Here is a 26662-nt window from a genome sequence, read left to right as displayed (position 1 = left end):
CGGCCGCTTCCTTCCCTCTTCCTTGCCTATCCCTTCCAATCTTCCCATCCCTCCACAAGGCCCCTGTTCAGCATAGCAGGTGAGGCCGCCTGGGCGAGGTACTGGTCATACTCCCCAGTTGTATCCCCCGACCAAGAGTCTGAAGCTCCAGGACACTGCCCTTGAGGCGGTAGCGGTGGGATCCCTCGCTAAGTCCGAGGGAAAAACCGAACCCGGAGGGTAAACAGATGATGATGACAAACAATGTGATATTTTATACAATAATGTGTAATTATAACGGCAGAAGGTCTCATATAGTGTAATTGTGAATGGTAGTCTCACTGTATTTTGTGCATGATTGTTCTTAATAAACCCATTTCTTAAGCGTCAAACCAAAGTCTTTTAACCCCTTACCTTGCGGATTTATTCCTGCGTTTGGTTCATTAGCATAATTCGAGATATGTTGTTTTATGACAGCGACAGTATTCCTGACAAAATAAGCTACCACCGAGCTCGATAGCTGCAGTCGTTTAAGTGCGGCCAGTATCCAGTATTCGGGAGATAGTAGGTTCGAACCCCACTATCGGCAGCCCTGAAAATGGTTTTCCGTGGTTTCCCATTTTCACACCAGGCAAATGCTGGGGCTGTACCTTATTTAAGGCCACGGCCGCTTCCTTTCCACTCCTAGGCCTTCCCTGTCCCATCGTCGCCATTTGACCTAAAATAAGCTACCAGTACTATAGCAAGCACTACATGTGTATGAACCAAACTAATACGAGTCAGATTATTTACAACCATTCTAAGAAGCCGTAAAGTATTTAGGGTTTTTCCAAGACCCCATCAGTTACATCGAACGCCATAATACGTGCAGAAAACATTGGATTAGAAACACATGTATTTAGTGTTGGAAAGGCAAGCAAGTTATTATCACTGCCTACAGAAAAAGCGTACCAATTCATACAAGAGATTATTCCATATATATCACATGAACACGCTGATATTATAACAACTTAATGAAAGCCATGGAGATAAAGACGGTAAAAAATTAATTGTAAGAACAGGCTGAAAAAGAAAATTCCATTACTTTGTTTATTTCGAATTGATTTCTGCACTTCTTTATAGAAAACATGTGGCAATTATTTATTTTGAACTAAAGATATGTGTGTTCTAATAAATTGCTATTAAATAGGTGACACACTGGTTTCAGAATGAATACTGTGAAAAACTGCTTTTGCATCAGCCGTGATATTTTGAACTTAATTTTTGAATGAAATAAATATGAATTATAAATAATTTAAATTAAATGAAAACTGTATAATGATGTACTCTATATTTTATCAGAATATTAGAGTTGTTATTTTGTGCACTCGTTAAAACAAAATAAGACCAAGAATTTACAAAGAAATACTTTAAGGTGGAATGAAATAGGTAAGATACAATCGTTTTGTAGTAACATACTGATTTATTATCCCATTGTAAAAAATTCACCAGATAACATAAAATTCATTAACTACAGATCCAGTCAAAATTGAAAGGTAAAGGGTAAGACCTCACGCCAGTAGAATATACAACCCAGTGACCAACTGCACTGTGTTACAGTAGACCTGTAGCGATCCCCAATGTCAGCGAGACTGGACATGGCACATGGAAGAAGAAGAAGTTTTCTACCTTTTCAATTCTTATTTTCTGCGAGTCCTTTGGTTTTACAAATGATCGATTTAATTTAGGCAAAGTACTCATTGAATTGTTCTTAAACATTGACAAATGAAAATACTGGTTAGAGAATTAAAACATTAAATCTGAAGAGTAATTACAACTCTAAGCTGAGCCGTTTGATCATAGCTTATGCCGATATACGATGACTGTTTTAATTATAAATTGCTTCCTCAATAATATTTCTATGATGATACGGCAGCACTTTGTCTCCGGACATAAGGGGGTGTATTCTGCCCGAAGGCAGGTCCGAACCTCTGCAGAGGTGTGTCTGAGCCGGAGTTTACGTACGGTAGGTTGGCCAGTTCCTTTCCGCTCCTCCATTCCCTTACCCTTACCAACAGCGCGTGGCAACCCACGCCCAATGTTCTTTAACTTTGGAGATCTCACGGGATCCGGTGTTTCAACATAGCTACGGAAGTTGGTTGCTCCGGACATAGTTCCCATTAATTACAAGCTCTGTTTCGACCTGAACTGAAGGCAACTTGTAAATAGAAAAGGTAATTGAGTAGGCATTAGAGTAAGAGAAGAAAATAAAATCCCTGGACTGGTGCCCTGAGTCGCTCACACTAAAGAAAATCGTTGTGTTCCAAAACGTGGGTAGCTTTGAAACATTAAGTTAAGTTTAACAATGCCATAGCAAAATATTAATAAAACTCATTCTTCTGATTATCCCTGCTATATATGAATTCAATGGACCCATAATTGCTCATTCTGAGTTTTACTAACCGGATACCCTTCCCCATGCCACGTGAAATTCTAATCCTGGATCCAGGGGGATTTAAACTTCATCAGTTCGGATGAAAAGCCTGCAGCTAAGCCATTGTAGTGATCACGAATTAATTATAAGAGCTGCACATCCTCACATGGACAAGACTGTCGAGGATGAACAGGTACTGACTGGGGAAATGTGTTATCAAGGCTCGTGCAACTGTTCTCACGTCTAAATTCACAGAGTGCACTGTGTCAGTCACATGAGACCTGCTCCATTGATAAAATTGTACTAAGCTGAGACATTTATTCAGATCTGAAATATCATTAATCCTTTAATACCAGGTCGAAATTCATAAGGGCAAACAGTTCAAGACGGGGTGAAAGAACAGTTTAGACTCAGCGTCTAAGGTACAGGCAAAATAATATAGTTCATCACAATTATCTTCAAGTCTCCGCGGCTCAGGTGGCAGCCCGTCAGCCTCTCACCGCCGGGTTCCGCGGTTCAAATCCCGGCCACTCCGTGTGCGATTTGTGCTGGATAAAGTGGAGACGGGACAGGTTTTTCTCCGGGTACTCCGATTTTCTCTGTCATCTTTCATTCCAGCAACACTCTCCAATATCATTTCATTTCCAACTTTCAGTCACTGATCATTGCCCCAGAGGAGTGTGACAGGCCTCGGCAGCCGGCACATTTCCTATCCCCACCGCAAGGTGGCGACTTCATTCACTCCATCCCTGACCCGGTCAATGACTGGAAAACAGGTTGTAGGTTTCTACAATCATCTTCCTTGCATTCTTCCAGGTATGAGGGGCGTTGTAATCTTGTATCCATTTTTGCACTTCAGACAATGCATTGCATCCCAAGGGTTGAAATTAGCGAGGTACATATCGTCTCCATTCCTGTTCAACCAATCATATGAGACACCCTGGCTACCCTCCAGGATAATTGCCACATTTTCCATGTGATTGGAGTAACCTTGAATTTGTTTCGCACCTTATCTCTCCTTACATGGTCTAGTGGGGTCAAGCCACTGGACCGTGCCATTGTCTTCATTTCCACTTTCTGACTGGGTCGTCTCTATGCCTGTGACATTAGCTGCACTGTACTGAAACTCCAGAGGGTACAACTTACCAAGAGCGTTGAGGATGGCACCCACCCAGACGATGTCGCCCAACAACGCAGGCAGGTAGAGTAGGGCCCCGATGCGGTTTCCATACTTCCTCTGGAAGGGGTCCAGCATGGTGAAGTAGTTCTCCTCCCTCATGGGCTTCACGAACAGCATCACCCCTGGAATAAGGTAACGCTAGAAGCTTTTGATACATACAGAACAAATTTTTCAGTATTTCACAATCACTCCTGAAACACTCACACATTGAAAGCTGTTGAAACTGGTAAGAATGTTACCAATGACCCTAAAAGCCCCAAATAAAGAAAGCTATTGATGCAGACGTTACGCACTGAGTTACATTTTACCATCACCCATGAAACACGTAGATATTGCCAGGATAACACGCTCCGATCTATTTCATGTCACGTCAAAACTTTCATAAAACTCACTGGGCAAGTGGCTGTGCGGTTTGGGTCACGTAGTTGTCAGCTTTCGTTCAGGAAATAGTGGGTTCGAACCCCGCGCTATCGATAGCCCTGAAGATAGTTTTCACACCAGACAATTGCTGGGGTTGTACTTCGTATCTAAATGAAGGCCACAGTCGATTCCTTCCCACTCCCTGCCTTTTCCTGTCCCATTGTCACCATAAGACCTATCTGTGCCACTGCGACGTTAAAGGAGATTGTAATAAAAATACTAAAATTGTGATTTTTAATACTTTAATTTACAAGGTCTTGATGGATGATTTTACTATAAGTAAGTTTTTGTATCGTTTATTCTTCACTCACTTTAGAGCTTCTTTTTCTTCTTCTTGTTGTTGTTCTTCTTCTTCTGTTTACCCTTCAGGGTCGGTTTTTCCCTCGGACTCAGCGAGCGATTCCACCTCTACCACCTCAAGGGCAGTGTTCTGGAGCTTCAGACTCTGGGCCGGGGGATACAACTGGGGAGGATGACCAGTACCCCGCCCAGTCGGCCTCACCTGATCTGCTGAACAGGGGCCTTGCGGGGGGATGGGAAGATTGGAAGGGATAGACAAGGAAGAGAGAAGGAAGCGGCCGTGGCCTTAAGTTAGGTACCATCCCAGCATTTACCTGGAGGAGTTAGAGACCACGGAAAACCACTTCCCGGATGGCTGAGGTGGGAATCGAACCCACCTCTACTCAGTTGATCTCCGGAGGCTGGGTGGATCCCGTTCCAGACCTCGTGCCACATTTCAAATTTAGTGGCAAAGCCGGGAATCGAACCCGGGCCTCCGGGGGTGGCAGCTAATCACGCTAACCACTACACCACAGAGACGGACGCTTTAGAGCTCCTAACGGACATATTTATGCGAATAATTTCCTGTAATTTCCAATTTTGAGTGGAAGGCCTTCTTCCAATGAGAAGGAGATAAAATTTTAAGGAAAGCTTTTATGTATATGGAACCATAAAATTTTTCTAAATGTCAATCCACGCAACTTAAATAACACAAATCGGTGACATCTTAGAACTAAGTAAAGGTATAAGAGTAATACTGGGTCATCCATTTATCTTGAAACCGTAGCGGCGGCTGGAAGTGTCTAAGCTGACCAATGATTGCACATGGCAGGGGGTGGGGGCTGGGGAGAGGGCGTTTTGGAGGGAGCCACTAAGGACTACTGGTTCTGCCTTTGCCTCGCAACGCAGTTTGTGTCGTTTTAGTGAGAGCATCACCCGTGTGCAACGTGAAGTGGGAATAAATGGAAAAGAATTATAATGAGCCTAATTATTCTATTCCACATCGAGTGTTTATTTACGATTCGTATATCCGTACAGAATTCGCTCGCGCTGTTAATTATTTTAAGAGAAATACCCAGGCTTTCGATTTCCAAGTCGCGAAACGGTTCATAGATTAGTTAATACACTTCTTGAAACGGTAAATATCCATGATAAGAAGGGAGGAAGGCAACGTTCAGTGCTAACAGAAGAACATTTTCAAGACATTGGACAGCTGTTAAAAAAATACTCCGATGACATGCCTTAGCCGTCTTTTTCGGCAAGCGTAAATTTCTTACGGTTCCGTGCAAATGGCTACAAAGTTACTTAGGTCAAAACTCTATTAATGTACTGTGGTGCCAGAACTTAAACCGGGTGATCACATGTTTAGGATTAGATTTAGTGAATGGATTTTGAATAGAGTGCATGATGAAGAAATTCTCAATCTCATTCTGTTTTCAGAAACATAATCTGCTTCGCTAGGAGAATTAGGGTGTAGGACTAACGTACACTGGAATTTGTCAGACAGTCACTCCGGCTTGTTTTGGTATTGCCTGGCCGGCGGAAAGCGCTTGCCTGAGTTGTGGTTCTGAGTTCATTGGATGACGCTGTATAACGAGAGGATTTATTCTAATTTACAATTAGACTGCCATTCAGAGACTTAAGCAAACTATTCTTTCAAATATAGAGAGTACATTTCATTAGTTATTAGTGTCCGTCTCCTTGGCCGAATGATCAGCATTATTGCCTTCGGTTCAGGGGGTTTCGGGTTCGATTTCCGTACAGAATGGGATTTTAACCGCATCCGCTTGATTCGTCTTACTCGGGGACTGGGTGTTTGTGTTTGTTGCAACACACTCCTCCTCATATTCACACAAAACACCACACTACCAACAACCACGGAAACATTCAATAGCAAAAACATCCCTCCTCTTAGGGTTAGAGTCAGGAAGGGCAACTGGCCGTTAAACAGACCAAACTTACAGTTGCGAAATAGTTCGCATCCGCAACCCCACCAGAGTGTGCGAAAATGGTAGAAGGAGATTATTCTTTTTATAATTTGCTTTACACCGCACCAACACAGATGTCTTATGGCGACGATAAAATAATAAGAATAAGAATAAGAATAAGAATAAGAATAAGAATAAGAATAAGAATAAGAATAAGAATAAGAATAAGAATAAGAATAAGAATAAGAATAAGAATAAGAATAAGAATAAGAATAAGAATAAGAATAAGGCCTATGACTCCATAGACAGACTGACAGTGTCCAAAACACTAAAAGGAATTCCAAGTCGACAGGAAAGCAAGAGAATTGATCAAAAACCTCTAACCAACACAATATAAAATGTTACATTTCTGTGAGAAATTTCTGAACCGGATTCAGAACCGTTGTCCGACAAGGAGATGGTTTATCCCCACTATTAATCAATTTAGTTTTGGAAAACGTGATTCGTGAATCAAAGAAAATAAACTATAGCGTGAATATTGGCAGTCTGCTGAGAAACAATATTCATCTTGATTGCAGACACATTGCAATCCTTCCCAGTAACCGACAAGAAGCAATCCAGCCCATAGAAAAACTTCATGAAATAGCAGCAAAAACCGGACTCCAAATTTCATTTGAAGAGATACAGTATTAGGAAGGAACCAAGTCAAAACTCGACTATCAATCATTACTCACATAATTAGGAAAAAATCTTCGAAGCAGATAAATTAAGATGTATAGCTGAAATTATTCAACCAGGAGAGATAAGTCAAGAAGGAATCAAAGAAACGACTACAAAACTTCAAGGAGCTTGCAAAATCACGTGGTACAGATACAACAAAGTGTGTATACTAGATACACAAAAATGCTAAATTACGACGCCACAACGCAGTGATCAAACGAGAGGCAGTTTATGATCCGAAGCCTTGATAACTGGTAGCAGGTCACAAATAAAATCATCGAAAAAGAAGAGAGAAAATCCTCAGATAAACCCTAGGACCAACAAAAATGGAATATGGTTAAAAACTAAACGACAAAAAATTAATCATGGCACAGGAAAATTCACAGATAAAATTTAAAAAATTCTACAGAAACCTACACAGAATGCGCAGCAACAGGCTGACAGGGAACCTTCTAAAACTAGCGTTAAACCTAATAAGCCGCATTAATTGTTTAGTGGAAATAAACGAATATCTGGAAGTAACAGAACAAAATTTAGAAGCTTAGTGAGTAAACATAAATTTGCAGAGAAGCCTAAAAGAAAATGTACAGGATGGACAGAGTTTCCAGCATCTCTGCTGTGACCGAGTCTTCACCTGAGGCTTTGTTATTATTTTACGAATAATAATAATAATAATAATAATAATAATAATAATAATAATAATAATAATAATAATAATAATAATAATAATAATAATAATAGTGTATCGTTAGGGAATGGAAAAAGGGAACTCCTAGCGAAGATACTTTAAAGATTGGGAGAGTGTAAGTATACATTGTTTGGCATCCGCTCATGTAATAGTGATACTCACCAGCAAAGGAGTAACAGGAAAGAAAACGATTCAAGAACTCAGGACGAAAGCGAAGAAGACTGGGTTTCAAATCTCGTTTGAGAAACCGAGTTCATGACCAACATTAAAGAGGCCCCTCGACAGTTAAGTTAGGAGACCGAAAAATAAAGAGAGTGAAATTTTTAAGTATTTTGTTGAAAAATACCAAAAAAATGGATAGGAAAATAATGCAATTAAACAGCGAACGACAAAAACGTAAATGACATTTCATCTGACGACGAAAACCTACAACGGAAAGGTCCTATCGTATGAGGCTAAACTGAGGCAGCTTGCCAGCGTTACTAAACCTGAGTGCCTGTATGCTGCCGAAACATTGGACATCATTGGAAAAGGCGGGCTTGGAAATATTCGGTAGAGAGAAAAGGAAATATTCAGAAAAATTTTAAGCCCAAATGTAAAGAATGGGGAGAGAAGACTCAAATCTAACAAAGAACTGTAGCAAAGAAAAAAAGGTGTAATTGAATTGATGAGGAAGAGTTCTATGGACACTCGTAGAAGGTGGACAATATCATGCTGACGAAGAGAATCTTTGAATTCTCCAAACAGATAAAGACAGAGCAGAAATTGTTTCGAGAAGTGAGATTGGACTTGAATAAGATGGGAGTTACGGAAGATGATTTATTTAGATGATCGATTTAGACAACTCGTTAGGACGTTCCGTGGTCTCCGGGAGACTGGGGAGACACTGGTAAGAAAAGGGAAATCTTATACAGAAGAATGAAGTTGGGGAAAGGATTAAAGGATACCACCAGAGGGGGAAGGCATAGAAGGCTAAAAATAATGCAAAGTTTGTCAAGCGCAGTCTACAGATGGCCCAAACGAAAGCAAAAAGTACATAAAAAATAAAATAATAATAACAGAAACATTTCTCAGTTATTTTCTCTGTTTCCTTTCAGCGTGTCGTCGATCTGAACTCCAGTATTATTCTTGAGAAAGAAAATATTTCATTACTCATTACTAAGCGGGGTATGACATGAATATTTTTTTCCTTGAGTAATTAGCGTGTAGTGAGAGTCTAAAAGAAGCCACATAATGAATATTGAACACGAAAACTAGCTTGCGCCTTAGGCAACACTTCCTTCTTTCCTGCTTGCCATGCGGCATACTCAGTCAGGCGCGATATTGACGAGGTACAATGTTTGACCGACAGAGTGGGCCACCACTCAGACCTCTTCTCGGAGCAGCCAGCGCCACTGGTTGGCAATGTACCGAACTTAGTACGAGTGAAATTACGTTCTCGTTATATTAAGTTAATATCGTGGAATAAATTCTGTGGAGAGAACTGAAGAAGGAGAGGAAAAGGAAGAGAAATATCTTACCTCAGTAATGTCAAAGATTAAATGAGATTAAGAACTACACAATAGCTGTATCCAGTTGCAGATGCACTGTCCGTAGTGATTGCCAACGTCTGAGATAGTAGATAAAGCCTATAGAATAATATTATATATATTTACAAATGAGTAATTTAGATATTAGGTTCTAAATGGATCAGTCGTTTTAATTGTATTCCAGTAACGGTTTCGCTTTAGCGATCACCTGGACTGTTTCAGAAAATAAGTATAAGAGTAATACGTATAGATTGATTAATGATAATAATAATAATAATAATAATAATAATAATAATAATAATAATAATAATAAAAGATGTACTTATAATGTGGTTCTGTATTAGGAAAAAATTGCAAGACGAGCTTCGTACCTTCAGCATCGCGGAGTGTTTGACCATGGTTGAGGTGTTTAATTTATAAACGATTATGGTCCAGCGACAGGTAGTAGACATGTATGGTCACCCAGCCGGGTGCTAACCATGCCCAATGTTGCTTAACTTATCAACCTGAGCCCTGTCGCTGAATTTTCAAGAATACTAAGAATATGTGAAATTCTTGCGTATCAGGTGGTCGATACGTTGTTGTGGCTTTAGAATATAACATATGTTATTGGCTGCTTCATTGTGTGCGTCTCGTCTCGGCGTCCGGTTAAGTTGCAGTGCTTCAGTGGTTGTAGTGATGATTACTGTTTTTATGGGATTGGCATAGGTTTTTGGTGGTTTTAGGCTATATTTGAGTGTGGATTTGTGGTTAGAAGGCTGTTTCTTGTTGAGAAGTGACGTTAGAAGGCTGTTTCTTTGTAGGAAGTGAGAATTTTCATGTAGTTCTTAGTGGGCTTGATGCTTGGTTTCGTGGTGGTCTGGGGATGTGTGGGCATTGCGGGGGTGGGCGTTGGGGTGGTAGTCTGGTTTGGGTCGAGAAAATATTAGATTCTCGAGTTTCGATCCCTGGTCCTTTCTGCCACTTTAAGAACATTCCTTCTCTCCATATGGCTTTTCGCATGAGTTATGGAGGGATTAAGGAGATGTAACGGCCAGTCTAGTGGAAAATCTGATCTCTTAAAGGGAAATAATAATAATAGTAATAAAAATGAGAAAGAAGCTATAAACAGAAGAGTGGGAAATATGGAAATGGCTTTCATGGAACTTATAAATCCAAGTCTATATCCATCCAAACAAAATAAAAACATTATTGTACAGTGGGTGAAGCCTCCGGTGCTCAGACGGCAGGGCGTCGGCCTCTCACCACTGGATACCGTGGTTCAAATCCCGGTCACTCCATGTGAGATTTGTGCTGGACAAAGCGGAGGCGGGTCAGGTTTTTCTCCGGGTACTCCGGTTTTCCCTGTCATCTTTCATTCCAGCAACGCTCTCCATTATCATTTCATAGCATCTGTCAGTCATTAATAAATCACTTTGGGAGTGGCGACCCCATCGTACTAACAGCCTATATCTACTTCATTCATTCCATCCCTGACCCGGTCAATGACTGGAAAACAGGTTGTAGGTTTTCATTTTCATTTTCATTATTGTACAGTGGTCAGAGAACAGCGGCTATGTGCGGCGGAAGCTATGACGAAAGTAACGGACCCAGTCATTGGAAACAGAGAAAGGTGATTCCTTAGAAAAATCTTAAGTCCATAAAGTCACTAGATTCACAACCCATGTTCTGATTGCGACCGAACTGACAACTTTATGATAAAGTTGAGAAGATAACAAGTACTATGTTAAAATACTGTCATTTTATGGCCATATTAAAAAGATTAGTCCAAAGAGACTGGCACACACGATGTTCAGTCTACAAGAAAAGTGGAAGGCACAACATTTATGGTTCACAAATACTTGGAAGAAGAGGGGATGGAGGAGGGAAATATACAGGAAAGAACAATAGAAAGAAAATTTCGGGAATGAGGAATCCACCGGAGAAACTCGTCAGGTAACGCAACATCTCGGTTGAAGAGCTACATAAGAGATGTCAAAGACTTATGAACGTCTGGAAGGAGTGTAATAAAAAGGGAATAAGTTTGAGAGATAGACGATTTGGTGGATTGTGTCAATGTGGTCCATAGATTACTTTAACGATTGAAACAAATAAATAAAATAATACAAATCAAAATGTAATTTATGTTGACCAGGAAGAGTTTGACTCTCCGTAGTCACACAATTGGGAACATATTTCCAAGAAGGTTAAGGATGTTGCTGCTCTTATGATCAAAACGCCCACGGTGGACTGAACAGTGTGATGGAATTCTTAGAAAACGGTGTCAAGCCTGTAATAGCTGGAATAAGACAATGAGCGTGAACTTACTCCCAAATGATCCGTGAAATAAAACGTGCTAATTAAAAGGCTCAGCTTGAGACCATTGAAATAATCTTTGCGATATTAACATTCTTTCAAAAATCTGAACTTACGGTCTACCAAGCCCCTTCGCTATGTTTCCAGGGTGAGAATGGCAGTCCTATTCTGAATAATCATAACAGTTGTGCACGATCAGCTCAATATTTTGAGTCCTTCCTCAACTCACCCAATAATTACATATATCCCCTACAACAAGGATCTTGCAAGGATTCCATAGATTTTGTAAAGGGATGACCCAATTTTGTAGCCAAAATAGAAGAATTATTTCACGATACATGGAATCAGAAACTATTCTTAAAGAATGTCAATCAGTTTTTATACATTCTTTCAGTAAACGGCAATGAATCAAATGTGAATAACTTCAGAGGCATACCTCTTTATTCAGTTGCCTATAAAATCCTGTTAAAAGCACTTCAAACTCGCACTGATCACATTTTTGATCCGCAGACTATTGCATATTAAGCCGGCTTCCTAAAGATCCACTCCTACAGAGAACAGATATTTTCACTGAAGAGTATAATCAAAATTAGACCTCTTAATGCCAAACCACTTGTATTTTGTGTCGGTGCGACGTAAAACCAATTGTACAAAGATACATTAAAATAAGTCGTTGATCACGGAAGCCTTTATTCTTAAAATGGAATATTTTCTTGAGGTATAAGCGATATTTTTACAGTCTTATTTCATATAACAACACCTAGGTGCAGTTAATATTTTGGCAGGACAACTTATATTAAATCAGACTTTATCCCTAAGCGTTGCTGTATTACCATCATTTTGGGATCAGATGGGGATTTCTGATGGTTCCCCCACAGGTGGGGTCAGAGATGATAGTGGTGTTGTTGCAGAAATTTTGAGAAGTTTCCAATATAAAATATTTGGCCCTCCTTTGAACTTCCAACAGAAGAAATGGTGGTGATTATTATTTTAAGATAAATTATTGAACAACTAGACAACGACATTCTGTTAATACTAATCAGAAACACAATGGAAAGGTTTTGCCCCTTTTAAAGAATGAAGTTATCTGCTAAAACAAGTTAAGGGCAGCGAAGGAAGTGAAAATGAGGGAGAAGATGTGTTGACCAAGGGAGGTCGGATGGGAAATATGAAAATGAGCAGCCTGATAGTAGTAACAGGAAGCAATAACAGAGTCAGCTAGAGGGAAACAGTGATAACCAATTCTCCCAAGTTGAGAGCTTCGCGGTCCCCCTTACGGCAGACGAGGGTTACCAGGGCTGTTGTTCTACCGCCCCCACTCACAGCAGGACCCAAGCTAATTTCCTAACAATCAGTTTATGCGGACAATTAACTGAACTCCATTCTCGATAATGTAATGAAGAGGGGTGAACGAGCTGTCTTCTTCCATTTCCTCCTGTCTCCCATAAAATAGAAAATAGGAGCACTCAGCGAAATGAGAAAGAACTCTTACTTTAAATGAGCGCTTTGGTCTGTTCTTTATCCGAGCAGCACGCACGAGATTCCCACATAGCAAGAATGAAAGGAAGAGACCCTTCTTCTAATCGTTTGCAAGAAGAAAGAATGTTACAGTCAAGTTAAAATTAAAGTTGTTTTAATCTAGTTTCATCGACGTGAGGGGATTTATTTATTTATTTATTTATTTATTTATTTATTTATTTATTTATTTATTTATTTATTTATTTATTTATTTATTTATTTATTTATTCTAGTCAAAAGCATACAATAAAACTTTTTCTTTACAATACAATTTAGTAATAATGAAACAGAAGGAATTTACACATATATACCAAAATGGTATTAAATAGCCTTTGCCCAGAAGCGAGCAACTGCGATTGCATTTCCTTGTGCCTTGAGCAAATCCTGCTCACTGCAAAAATCAGGGTAACACGAGCACTAACGTAGATGCTTCGTAGTCTGCACCTCTCCGCATACATATAGTGGAGATACATCTAAATATACCCATATCACTAGGTTGTCCTTAGACTTTCCAAAACCTGTTCTTAACCTGTTCAGTGATCTCCATGTGATCCAGTCCAAGTTGTGTTCGGTTGGTAAGCATTCAGCTGGCTTTGTCCATGTTTGAAGATGACTTGGTCTGGCTACCCACAGTTTTTCTCTGGCTTTCTCGGAGATCTTTTTAGTGGAGATATTGACTGTAGGAAACTCCTACTAGATTTCAATATAGGCTTTGGTGGAGTGTGTCTGCGTAGTGGATGCAGCTCATTTTCTTCAACGATTTTCCTTTCGACATTTGCGGCTACTTCCCGGCATATATCAGGAGGAGCAATTCCTGCCATACAATACAGTTTGTCAACTAGAGCTGGCTTCAAACATCCAGTAATTAGTCTCGCAGTTTCATTAAGGGCCACATCCACTTGCTTTACATGGGCGGATTTATACCACACTGGGCAGGCATATTCACCCGCGGAGAAGCAAAATGCCATGGCAGAAGTACGGACCACTTGAGGTTCAGCACCCCAGTTACTACCAACAAGTTTCCGAATGATGTTGTTACGGGCTGACACCTTGTGTTTTGTGTTTAGGCAATGCCGTCGATACGTGAGGGACCTGTCTAAGTAATTCCAAGGTATTTGGGTGTAAAACAGTGCTCCAATTCGGTGCCTTCCCAAGTTACCTTGAGTTTTCTTCCTGCCTGTCTGTTTCGAAGGTGTAAAGCACTGACCTGAGTCTTTTGTGGGTTTGGATTCAGGGGGTTCTTGTTATAGTAGTCAGAAAAGGTTATTAAAGGTCCTCTAAGCAACTGTTCTGATTCTTAAAAATCACTTGTCTGTACCGTCAAAGCAAGGTCGTCGAAATATATGAAACTGTTGGTTGCATGAGGTCTGGGCTGATCATTTGTAGAAGTGTTGAAGTGACAATACACTCTCTTGGGGTAAGCCATTCTTTTGCTTCCTCCAACGGCTCTGACTTCCTTGGAATTCAACTTAGAATCTTCGGTTGTGTAGTAAGGTGGCAATTATGAAGTAAGACCAATACGCTTGGTACAAGTAATTGGAAGCAGCGTTATTTAGTTTGAAGTGAATGTATGAAAAAGTTACACGAAATGTATGTGTTACGTTAAGTTGGCAGTTGTTCATAATACTCCTACAGCCGTTGAATAATGGATACCTCGTATGAAGCTGAATCCTTAATTTATAGAAGAGCAAAGAAAAACTTTTATGTTCTTGAATATGAAAAAGAAGATATACCAATACAAAGTAAGCATCAAAATCGAAAATAAAATAATATTGATTAACATAATAGATGTTACTCTAAGGTGTTAATTTTTCACTTACGAGTTATTGTGAACAAGTGTCATAATATGCAAGATACGAGATGACAGTCTTAGTTCATTTTAAAAATGTCAATTGGATATTTCTTTTGTGGTATCAGTAGAGCAATACGGAGGCTTCGTATTGTTACAACAATATTTAAAAAACTGCGGATACAAAGAGACAATATAAGGTTATTGTTAGAGATGGGAATTATACGCGCTAACAGGTTAGAATGCAAACGAGGCGCAAGTGTGTCTACCCGCATGACGGCTCTGCAGTGAGATTTGCATGATCTTTAACAATCTGAACTATGAGAACCCCTAACACTTATGCAACTCACCGACATAATTGTAGAGCGGGTAGATGACACTTGGGCCTTGTTTGCATTCTAACCTGTTAGCGCGTATAGTTCCCATCTCTTGTTATTATATATGTTATAGAGGAAGTTTCAGTGAAGGTGTACCATTACTGGTATACTGACTCCTTTAGTGAAAGTGAATTATTGATACCAGTTTTGCCAAACAATGCACATTCACTAGGGATAGTGCACCATCGCTAGTGATGGTATACCTTCACTGCCAAGAGGTAAAGAATGTGAACCATGGTGCTGCAATAACCAAACACAGTCATATTTCGAAAGTTGCATTTTATGAGCTGCAATTTTAAAACATGGTTAAATTATATAAAATAGCATGAAAAGTATAAAATATGATCAGAAAAAAAATTGCTGCACTGAAAGTTTCATTTTAGTTATGAAAAGAAAACAGAATTGAACATATATTTATTAAAACAATTATTACTGCCTTCTTAAGTAGCAGGTTGTATTAATTACGTTATTCACTTCAATCTTTCAGTTTCTCCTTACTTCCATAGCTATTTCCATTTCTTTACAATCTGCACTTCCTTCTTAGTCTCTTTACTTTTCTGTTATAATATAGTGGATATTTACCATTCCTTACCACCTTTAAAGGTACAAACCTATTTTCACATTTCTCAACAATTGCTTTAAACCCGTCCCAGAGTCTGTTTACATTTTTATTTGCCGTTTTCCACCGATCATAGTTGTTTACTAAAAACTCCCTCATGCCTGTTGTATCAGTCATATGGTACTGCCTAATAATTTTAATATCTTCCTTTATTTCACATTTATTTTTAATTACCACAAAAACAGCTTCGTGATCACTTCGTATCCCTTCAAAAACTTGTAGTCGTTGCCGTCCCTCTTTCGTGATTTAATCTTGCTGATAAGTGGCTCGTACTTTTCTCTGTCCATGAAAACAATTACGATTGGGATTTCCCCGTTCCATTCTCAGATGTTCGTAGAACTTCACTGATTCAACTGCTGTATAACACAACAATAACCAACTGACCTGGTACCATTGCTGGACGCTCATGTTAATTAATAACCTGCTACTGTACACATCCACTAACTGGGGCCATTGATGGTGCACATTCACTAGTGGCTGTGTTTAATTAATTTTTGGTAAGCTTTCACTGATCATTTTAGTCAATGAATACGGCTCCTTTGCTGGCAGGACCTAGTGTTTACAGTACACTATGTCTCATAGTACGGGATAGAACAATTTTGTTACTTCCATTGATCTGTCTCTGTCTTATCCTTGGCTTTAACAATATGAAAGTGACTGAGGTATGCGGGACCTAGAAATATCATTCCTTATGTAGCCAGTCCCTGCTATAAATGGTGCGAAAATGTTGCTCATAGGGTCGGTTGGTGTATGCATTTCAGTGGGCTTGGCCAATGATATGCAATAGCAACTTCAGGCTCGGTAAGGAAAGCAACGGGAAACTACCTCACTCCTCATTTTCCTAGTACGCCTCTTCAGCGATGCTTAGGCCATGTGTGACAGCTAATGGCAGAGCTGTTGAGGATCCAACAAGCCTTAGGGCTGAGGACTGAACATACACACATGTACCGTACCAGGGAAGGCTTACCTTCTCTAACCATCCACTTCCACTATAACATATACAGGGTGAAGCGTAATTCGCGCACTCGGGAGTCGCAGCGCGACTCCTCACATGCCAGCAATAAAAAAATGTCTCTTACAAAGTTTCGTCTTGCGAGTATATCCGGCAGAAAAACGACGTTGAAGAGTAGGAATCTGGCAACACTGTAACCACATGTAGGGTAACTACCTCTGTCAGCAGAAGTTAGACGTACTGTACAGTTGGTGTAGTGGATAGAGTTTTGGGTTAGCATGTAGGAGGTCGAGTGGTCGATCCTGAGTTGAGGCGTATGTTTTTTATTTCGTAAATTTAGTCCAGGTGGTGTGGTATCTGGCACCTTAATCGTCAACAGCGATTGCAGTGGGGCCTCTAGAAATCATTTGCCCTTACATACTACGATCCTAGAAATGGACGAACAATCGTTTTCATTGGTCAGCTTTGAAAGGCGCCCTTTCCACGCCGTGGGCGTGAATTTATTCGCACCACTTCATCTACTAGATGTGAAACCTGTTTTCTTTGTACCCTCCTCCAATGATCCCATAGATTAGTCATCATCATCATCTGTTTACCCTCCAGGTTCGGCTTTTCCCTCGGACTCAGCGAGGGATCCCACCTCTACCGCCTCAAGGGCAGTGTCCTGGAGCTTCAGACTCTTGGTCGGGGGATACAACAGGGGAGTATGACCAGTACCTCGCCCAGCCGGCCTCACCTGCTATGCTGAACAGGGGCCTTGTGGAGGGATGGGAAGATTGGAAGGGATAGGCAAGGAAGAGGGAAGGAAGCGGCCGTGGCCTTAAGTTAGGTACCATCCCGGCATTCGCCTGGAGGAGAAGTGGGAAACCACGGAAAACCACTTCCAGGATGGCTGAGGTGGGAATCGAACCCACCTCTACTCAGTTGACCTCCCGAGGCTGAGTGGACCCCGTTCCAGCCCTCGTACCACTTTTCAAATTTCGTGGCAGAGCCGGGAATCGAACCCGGACCTCTGCGGGTGGCAGCTAATCACGCTAACCACTACACCACAGAGGCGGCCATTCTTGCCTCGTTCAGGTCCATAACATTTCGTTAGGGCCTTACGTTACGTTACGTTATTTCAGCGTTACAAAATGTTGTAAATGTAGGATACATGTGACCTCAGAAACGGTATCTTACTGTATTACAGTGTCCGACTCGTTGGCTGAATGGTCAGCGTACTGGCCTTCGGTTCAGAGGGTACCGGGTTCGATTCCCGGCCGGGTCGGGGATTTTAACCTTCATTGGTTGATTCTGGTGGCCCGGGGGCTGGGTGTTTGTGATGTTCCCAACATTCCTGCAACTCACACACCACACATAACACTATCCTCATCGGAGGGTCTGCCTTACAAGGGCTGCACTCGGCTAGAAATAGCCACACGAAATTAAAAAACTGTATTACAGTAGGTAATGTCAGATGGAAATTAGGAAATAAAAAATGGGGCTCAACCCAGGATCGAACCATCGACCTCCTCCATGCTAACCCAAAACTCTACCCACTACACCAACTGTACAGTACGTCTAACTTCTGCTGACAGAGGTAGTTACCCTACATGTGGTTACAGTGTTGCCAGATTGCTACTCATCAACGTCGTTTATCTGCCGGATATACTCGCAAGACGAAATTTTGTAAGAGACATTTTTTTTATTGCTGGCATGTGAGGAGTCGCGCTGCGACGCCCGAGTGCGCGAATTACGCTTCATCCTGTATATATATCTAACCGCCAATAATATTTGTAAATTTCATGAATATAGGAGGGCTAATTTTTTCAACCCCCGATCGGTGGCGAAATTAAAACCACAGTGAGAATATGTCGAAGCGTTGTGCAGATGTGTTGCAAAGTGTCTCTAGTATGCCTGTCGATCACGTCACGACACACTTGTCAGTGCTGAGCGCGCAGTGAGTACGTAAACATGCCTAGGACAATAGAGTCTCCCGCCAAATGTGAAGTGCTATTTCTTTATGCTGAGAGGAGCAATGCAGCCAAAATTCATAGACGAATGTGTAATGTGTACGGTGAAACTTTCATGTGTGACAGCGATGTGCAGGAACTTTGAAGCAGGACGTACAGACATTCATGATGCAGGCGGTCGGGGAAGGAAGCGAGTGTCAGACGATGATCTTGTTCAGCGAGCAGATCAGGCGATTCGAGAAAATTGCATTGCACCCCTCAGCATGAAGAAATCGCAATTCACATTTGGCGGAAGACTCTATTGTCCTAGGCATGTTTATGTGCGCGCTCGAACTGACTAGTGGGTCGTGACGCGGTCGACAGGCACAACACTTCGTCAAATTCTCACTGTGGTTTTAATTTCGCGACCGATCGGAGGTTGAAAAAATAGCCCTCGTATATGAACTGGCTTTAGTGCTCGGCTCTGGTCGGGTACGGTTTTTCAATGTTTACTTTTACGACTTGTATTACCTGCTTGAAGTGAATACTAGTAGATATCTTTATTGTGACTTTGACCGATAGTTTACGAACTCTTTTGTAGATTTAAAAATATTGTTTTGTGTATAATTTTAAGTTTTAATTCTAGATTATTCAATTTCGCCTCAAACTGTTTCCTTGTGACACCTCAGATTATCTGGGAAGTAGCATTTCCTTAGAAATAAAATAATAATACGAGGATCGAGTCACAAGTCAGGGCAACTATTTTTTTTTCTCGAGAACAGGAGACAACACGGAAAATCTGAGGCATGCAATTCGAAATACTGGGCATGCACTTATGTATAGTGCTTGAAGACAAATTTTGACTTCAGGAGATTCTCGTATGAAAGTGACAGAACACAGGCCATTGGTAAACATTGTTTTATTATGGTATAGACAGCAAATACGCAAGACTACGTGAAAAAGGACAGGGCTTCACTGGCTACAGGCCTTCGAAATAATCATCCACAACTTCCACTATTCGTTGTCAGCGGTGGGGCAGGCGCTGAATACTATTCGCTGCATGTGAATCGTTAACGTGTGACACCTCTCTCCTAAATGCTGTTACGATGTCCTCTTTGTTAGCAAACCGTTGTCCACGTAATGGCTTCTTGACTTTGGGGATTAGATCATAGTGAAATGGACTCAGATCAGGCGAATAAGGCGGGTGTGGAAGAACGATCGTTGCTCCTGCTTGTTGACTTCCATTTTGTGACGCTCTCACTCACACACTGAACTTGGGGGTATGCTTAGACCCAGACTGTTGTTTACATAGACCATATAGTGCATCATACGCAAGTAAATATCGTACGTTTCCAAATGCATATCTTAGGTTTCTCATGTTGTCTCCTGTTCGCGAGAAAAAAAAGTTGCCATGACTTAAGATTCGACCTACGTAAAAGTAAGTTAAAACTGCATCTATTTATGCGTCGGGCTATAGATATGATGTACACGATTCAAACTATCATTGGACCTGTCAGCAAGGGACCCCGAAAACTCTGGAATCAACTCCCCTCTCGGTCATTTTCTTTTCCAACCCTTCTGGACCCCCATGTTTAACTTGGACTTAAACGACATGCGAAGTGTCACTATTCATCTCAGCGACGCCAAAAACATGGATTCTACATTAATATTGGTTATTTTATGTATTTTTATACTTCACCCATTTTTCCGCCCCTCCCGGAGGAGTGGTATGGGCGTCGTACCCCTTAGAGTATTTTTTTTTCAAATAATAAGTTAAATGTGTTCGAGGTTTCGTTGACAGCAGTGCTGGAATATATACACATATACACATGTACGACCATGATTTCGGCCATTTTGGACCATTTTCATCCCTTCTCAACCTCATGCCAATGGGGGAATCAACTTGGACTTAAACGACATGTGTAGTGTCGCTGTTCATAACATCGACCCCGTAATCTATGGATTCGACATTATTTTCGATTATTTTTATAGCCGATCCCTCCCCACCACAAACCCTACGCGTGGTTTACCACCACTCACCCACAGTGATTGTGTAGCGGAATTTCTTCCTGGCCTTGGCTACATTTACGCACGTGCCTACTTCGAACACCAGGCCTGCATTCTACCGTAGAATCATTAAGCTGACGTTGCCATGGTTACGGCCGGTCGTTTGTTCATCCGATTCCTAGAGAGGAGGAAGTGTAGTGCCAATATCTCCATAACGATTGGTTTTAGGGCCTTGAAACAATGTTTTGAGTCCTGTAGGGCTTACCTAGAAGTTTTCTAAGACGTCGTGGGGCATAAAATGAGCTTTTTCTCGTCCTTGTACGACAAATTCGATATTTCTTCTATATGAGCCTACGTTAAAGTGCCAAAGGGCCTGAATATAGGGAGTGAAGAGGACTATTCAGATTTATTGTAGACAGGGTTACCTACAGGGACCTTAAAGGTAAGTATACAAAAAAAATTTCAGGTCGAGGAACGGTGTGGATTTGTATTACGAAAAGACGGACAGACGGATAAGCAGACATTCTGCTTTCTATCTACAGTATATATATATATATTTTTTTGCTAGGGGCTTTACGTCGCACCGACACAGATAGGTCTTATGGCGACGATGGGATGGGAAAGGCCTAGGAGTTGGAAGGAAGCGGCCGTGGCCTTAATTAAGGTACAGCTCCAGCATTTGCCTGGTGTGAAAATGGTAAACCACGGAAAACCATCTTCAGGGCTGCCGATAGTGGGATTCGAACCTACTATCTCCCGGATGCAAGCTCACAGCCGCGCGCCTCTACGCGCACGGCGAACTCGCCCGGTCTACAGTATATAAGGACAACTGTTCAGCATTTCGGATCACCAAAAGAGTTCAGAAGAAAGTGATGCAAGTAAAAAGATGCAAATACCTGAAATTACACTCTCTATTTATAATCTGCTGACGCAATACTTCAATAGGTGCCGTGGAAATCGCAATGTAAAATATTAAGCGAGTCTTTCAAAATATTTTTTACAGATATCATCTATAACATATTCAGTAATGCCGAATTCTTTGAGGATGGCTACCGTATTCTTGAAAGCAGTTCACCGAACTACTAGGAGAAGACTCTCTGCCGTCCATGCCTGTGCGTTCAGGTTATATCTCTCAACGAAGTGAAGTATTCATGGATGGTAGGCAGCCTTGTTCTTCTAATCGTCAATGCGAACTGCTTGCTGGTTATTCTGTTCCATTCCCACCGTTCGGTCTGAGAATCGTCCTCGTGTTCCTCTCGTGATAATACAGATTGTCAGCTCGAAGATTACTGCACCTCCTCGTACACAATCTATGATGACGAGAGTTTCTCAACAGTTCGCCTTTACAACACTTCCCCAGCACATGACCCAAGGTCGGCGGTTCTCCACATCCTGGGTGTCTGCACAATGTTGTTTTAGGTACCGCTCTCTCCGCTGAAATGTTACAGAACATATCGATGGAATTAGCCCAATGGGAACACGATCAGCCCTCCCTACTATTACTTCTGAGATGTTGGCCACAAATTTCAAGTCCATTCCCTCTAAGAGGGAGTTTTCACCATGCACCGAAAGACTGTTTCATCTCATTTCTTACCCAACTCCCGAAATTTGATTACAATTACAATTTCCTTTTACGTCGCTGCGAAACAGATAGGTTTTATGGAGACGATAGGATAGGAAACGGGTAGGAGTGGGAAGAGAGTGACTGTCGCCTTAATTAAGGCAGAGCCGCAACATATGCCTGGTATTAAAAGGGGAAACAGCAGAAAACCATCTTCAGGGCTGCCGACAGTGGGGTTCGAACCCACTATATCCCGAATACAAGCTGTTACCTATGTGCGGCAAAGCACGCAGTCACTTGCTAGAATAGTAATAATAATGATAACAATACTAGTAATAATAATAATGATAAGAAGAAGAAGAATGTCGTGTGGCCTCCGAAATGGCCTGGTGCATTTCTTTCGATATGACGCCGCAGACGCAACCTGGGTGTCTATGAGGATGAGGCCCTACGTGTGATGAATTCTAGTGATGAGGACAGCACAAACATCAGCCCCCGAGCCATCGGAATTAACCAATCAAGCTTAAAATCCCCCAACCGGCGGGAACCGAACCCGGGGTCCCATGGATCAAAGGCCAGAAATCTCAGAGAAAAGAAATTATTATACGACTTACGGATATTCAAAGACAATGGTTGGTGTCCAAATGCAGGAGCAGAACGACCCTCTCGGAATTGAACAGGGTAAGTCAGCGTCTGACCATGACACTGGACAATAAATATTAACCTTTTTTTCTTTCACAAGAATAAAAATAAGAGATTCGAGAAGTATTTTTTTATGATGAATGCAAGTATAGTTTTAGTTTTTCCCCATGAGGCAGGAGTTTTGTATCATATTCACTTGAATTTTTATAATTTGTACAGATAAATCTTCATTGTATAAGACTGGCCTCATTGCAGATGGAAAATTCGAACCCGTAACTGTATATTTTGATGTATATGAGATTCCTTTAATATTTGTTAAACAAAAATAACAATCGCTTCAATGATCCTTCGGTTCCCTCCAAATCATGAGAATTGCAACAGTCAACAGTCTAACACATGAAACACAGCATATACTTGGGGCCCAGCTCCTATCAAAATCACCCACTTGACAGCCGGAGTAAAGTTCATAATGCTCTCTCACAAGTCGCGTGAAAAGTCGCCTCTGAGACTCACCACAAATATAGCAGAACATATGCGCATGATTTACACACTTTCTTGGCATGACGGAAAAACAAACCACTAAGACACATCGTACACTGTAAACAGGAAGGAAGTGATATTCGTGCTAACACGCTCACAGCCTGCTCAATACTGACACACCATAATGCCAGATTAACAGGTCTGCGCACGTCAAAACTGGAATGATCCTGCTCTGTTTTGTCTTTTGGTGCTTCAGCATGATATTACATATAATTTCCTTAAATGCAGCTCGAATGCATTGTACATATATGAGATAGAGGTTCCTATGACAAGTAAAATAGAGTGCTAAAATCAAAATTTAAGAAGTTGCTGTCACAAAAACTATGCCTGATGGAAAATTCTAACTGCATATCTGAATTCAGTGTGACAAAATGCACCAGATTCACAAATCTGATTTCTTGTGAAGAAAACTTTGTCAACCAGTGTAATTATTGTAAATGTAAATAGAAGAGAAACAAGAGGTCTAGTCTTGTAGATGATGGGAATTCACAAAAATAATGGATGGATCAGGGAAGATTGTTCAGCAAAATGCCTTCTCTGTGGAGAAAATGGGAAGAATACTACTTGCTGAGATCTTGTTAAGAAAGTCTAACTGCTAGAAGGGAATTTATGAATTGTGAAACTGCACTTGGACATTTTAAGTTTCCAATAAATGTAATGTTGCATAGCTAAAAGCTGAGAGCATTAATTAATCAATTACTTGCAGAGCTACGTTCTTATCGTACAGTAAATCTTCCTGGGTGCAGGTTAAAGGAGCCAAAGGTGATTGAATAACACGACTTATGGTCTGGATTTCACCCCATTTCTCCAAATTTCCTCTGCATCTTACCACTGCTGTTCGAAGTCTGTTTAGGTTTTCCAGATTTTCCAGTCATACGTATGACCTGGAGGAAGTTGTTATTCCCATAACAACTATGCAGACAGTTCTCCCGATTGGGTGCTACAAAGTTTTATTTTGGTTCTTTCTGAGCTTTTGTTGAGAAGTGGAGTTTTTGCAAAGAAACTCCTTCGAGGTTTTAGCCTTCCATGTGATGGATTATTTTCCTACTGCGGGTGTTCCAGACAGTCATTGTACTTTGCCAGTTAGTGTTGGTCTGAGACAGCCTGTCATGATTCTGGACGACTCATTTAGAGCCGTATCTATTAGCTTTACGATCTATTTACTTTACAGGAATGCAAGGGTTAAGGCAATAGAAGGATGGTTTCTGAAACTTTTGCTTCCAGATTCTTCAGAGTCAGTTCTACCACAGGAAACGCGTTTCTAAGTAAAGATACAATCATCCCTTGTTAGTAGTTTACATATCCTAATATCTAAAAATTAATATTTATTTGTTCGTCTCGAATGGACTCAAAAACAACTGGACCGATTTAGCTGAAAATTTCACCATTTGTTCTTATTACTCCTGAGAGTGGTCAGGAAGTGATTTGAACAAAATCCGATTGGTAGTACTTTATGATGAGTAATTTTCTCTAATCAATTTAATTACAAAGTTGCACCAAGATTTGGATCGACCTTGCTGGACAAATTGTCGCTAGACGACGGCGACTTATTCTGTATCATGATAGTCCGGTAAGAAATGCTATATACCTCGTATAGGAGGATGAGAACACGCCGCAATGTTTCATGAAGTACCTTTCCACATCTCCTCCTAAACTACTGGAGTAATTTAAACCTAATTTGGTACACTTACTATCTGAAAAAATATGCCGTGTGGACAAGGCACCTTTAGCACTCCTAGGGGAGCGGGTGAAATGTAAAAATCGAAAAGGACCTATGTTAGCGTCGAATCCATGGCTTTCGGGGTCTCTGAGATGAAATGTGACAGGCAGGGTGCCATGTAAGTCAAAGTTCAGCCCCATTCGTACTGGAGATTAGAAGGGGTAAAAAAAAGAAAATGTCCACTGTATGTTCCAGCACAGCTATCAACCAAACTTGGTACACACATGACTTAATATCTGGAAAAAGTTCCTGTCACGGTAAGACACCACTAGAACTCCTAGCGGAGGGGTTATTGATGTAATAAGGAAAAAACGACGGATAATAGTGTTGATTCGATGGATTTCTGGGTCGCTGAGATAAACTGTGACACTCTGGATGCCGTCTAATTCCAATTTCAGCCTCCATCGGCATGGAGCTTGAGAAGGGGTGAGCAAGAATATGTCCAAAATGACCGATATTTGTGTTGAGTCCACAGTTTTCGGGGTCCCTAGCCTGATTATTGAAAGTTCTAGTGACGGTTGGAATCCGGCCCCGCGGTAGCATGCCTGCCTCTTACTCGGAGACCCCGGGTTCGATTCGCAGTCAGGTCAGGGATTTTTACCCAGATCTGAGGGCTGGTTTTCGGTCCACTCAGCCTACGTGAATGAAATTGAGGATTTATCTGACGGTGAGATAGCGGCCCCGGTCTAGAGACCAAGGAATAACGGCCGTGAGTATTCGTCGTGCTGACCACACGACACCTCGTAATATGCAGGCCTTCGGGCTGAGCAGCGGTCGCTTGGTAGGCCAAGGCCCTTTGGGACTGTTGCGCCATGGGGTTTGGGGTTTTAGTGACAGTTGGAGCCGTGTACAACATATTTATATAGCGCGAGGCGTAAATACAAACACTTAACTCAATATTATTATTTGTTTGAAAGAATCAGCTACTTCCCTGACAATCTGGGCTACCACAAGGAAATAGTTTAACATGAAACTATAATCTCAAACTAAAACTTAAAATTAAACACGTAACAATAACTTTAAATGTACAAAAGAGTTCGTAAACGGTCAGTCAACGTCACAATAAAGAAATCGAACCGATTACCAATTAATCTAAAACCGGTTAAGCGATCAATGTGCTTTAGTCGATTGATGAAACCGATTAAAATTGTAGTGTAGTGTTTTTCGTGGCACATGACCTGTGTATTGTATTGTTATTCACCATTTGCTGAATGATGGACTGACTGGTCATTAAAGTAAGCTGATGTTTATATCTTCCTCTTATACTGTTGCAGTATAGTTGCGGACCTTTACAAAACACAGGCACGCGGCATAATGGAGGGATGTGTGCAAGGTACTTGAAGCGACTATCATTAAGAAATTTTCATGAATTTCCAGGTGATGTGTGAATGGGCAGATACCAATTGGTAGAAATACACAGTAGAAAATGTGACGACTTAAACCTCAGTTTGTCTGTGCTTGTTATACAACAAACAATATATACTCGCATTCAGTGTTTGCGAACTTCAGTTACAAATATGGCTTATGAACCGATGCGAGGAAAACTTCGTGAATTTTCCGGATTTAAAGGAATCG

The 26662-nt window shown here is 41.0% G+C and overlaps 1 protein-coding gene across 1 annotated transcript in view; it reads right to left on the bottom strand.

Annotated features, from left to right (window-relative positions):
* LOC136879375 (high-affinity choline transporter 1-like) overlaps positions 1-26662 on the bottom strand; it is a 192603-nt gene that overhangs the window by 34342 nt on the left and 131599 nt on the right. Inside the window, exon 4 of the mRNA XM_067153190.2 lies at positions 3539-3694. Within this exon, the coding sequence (XP_067009291.1) occupies positions 3539-3694 (156 nt within the window). The remainder of the gene's footprint in view (positions 1-3538; positions 3695-26662) is intronic.

Source organism: Anabrus simplex, chromosome 8 (assembly GCF_040414725.1).
Source record: "Anabrus simplex isolate iqAnaSimp1 chromosome 8, ASM4041472v1, whole genome shotgun sequence".
In the NCBI taxonomy this organism is placed as follows: domain Eukaryota; kingdom Metazoa; phylum Arthropoda; class Insecta; order Orthoptera; family Tettigoniidae; genus Anabrus; species Anabrus simplex.
This window is presented reverse-complemented; position numbering and strand designations above follow the sequence as displayed.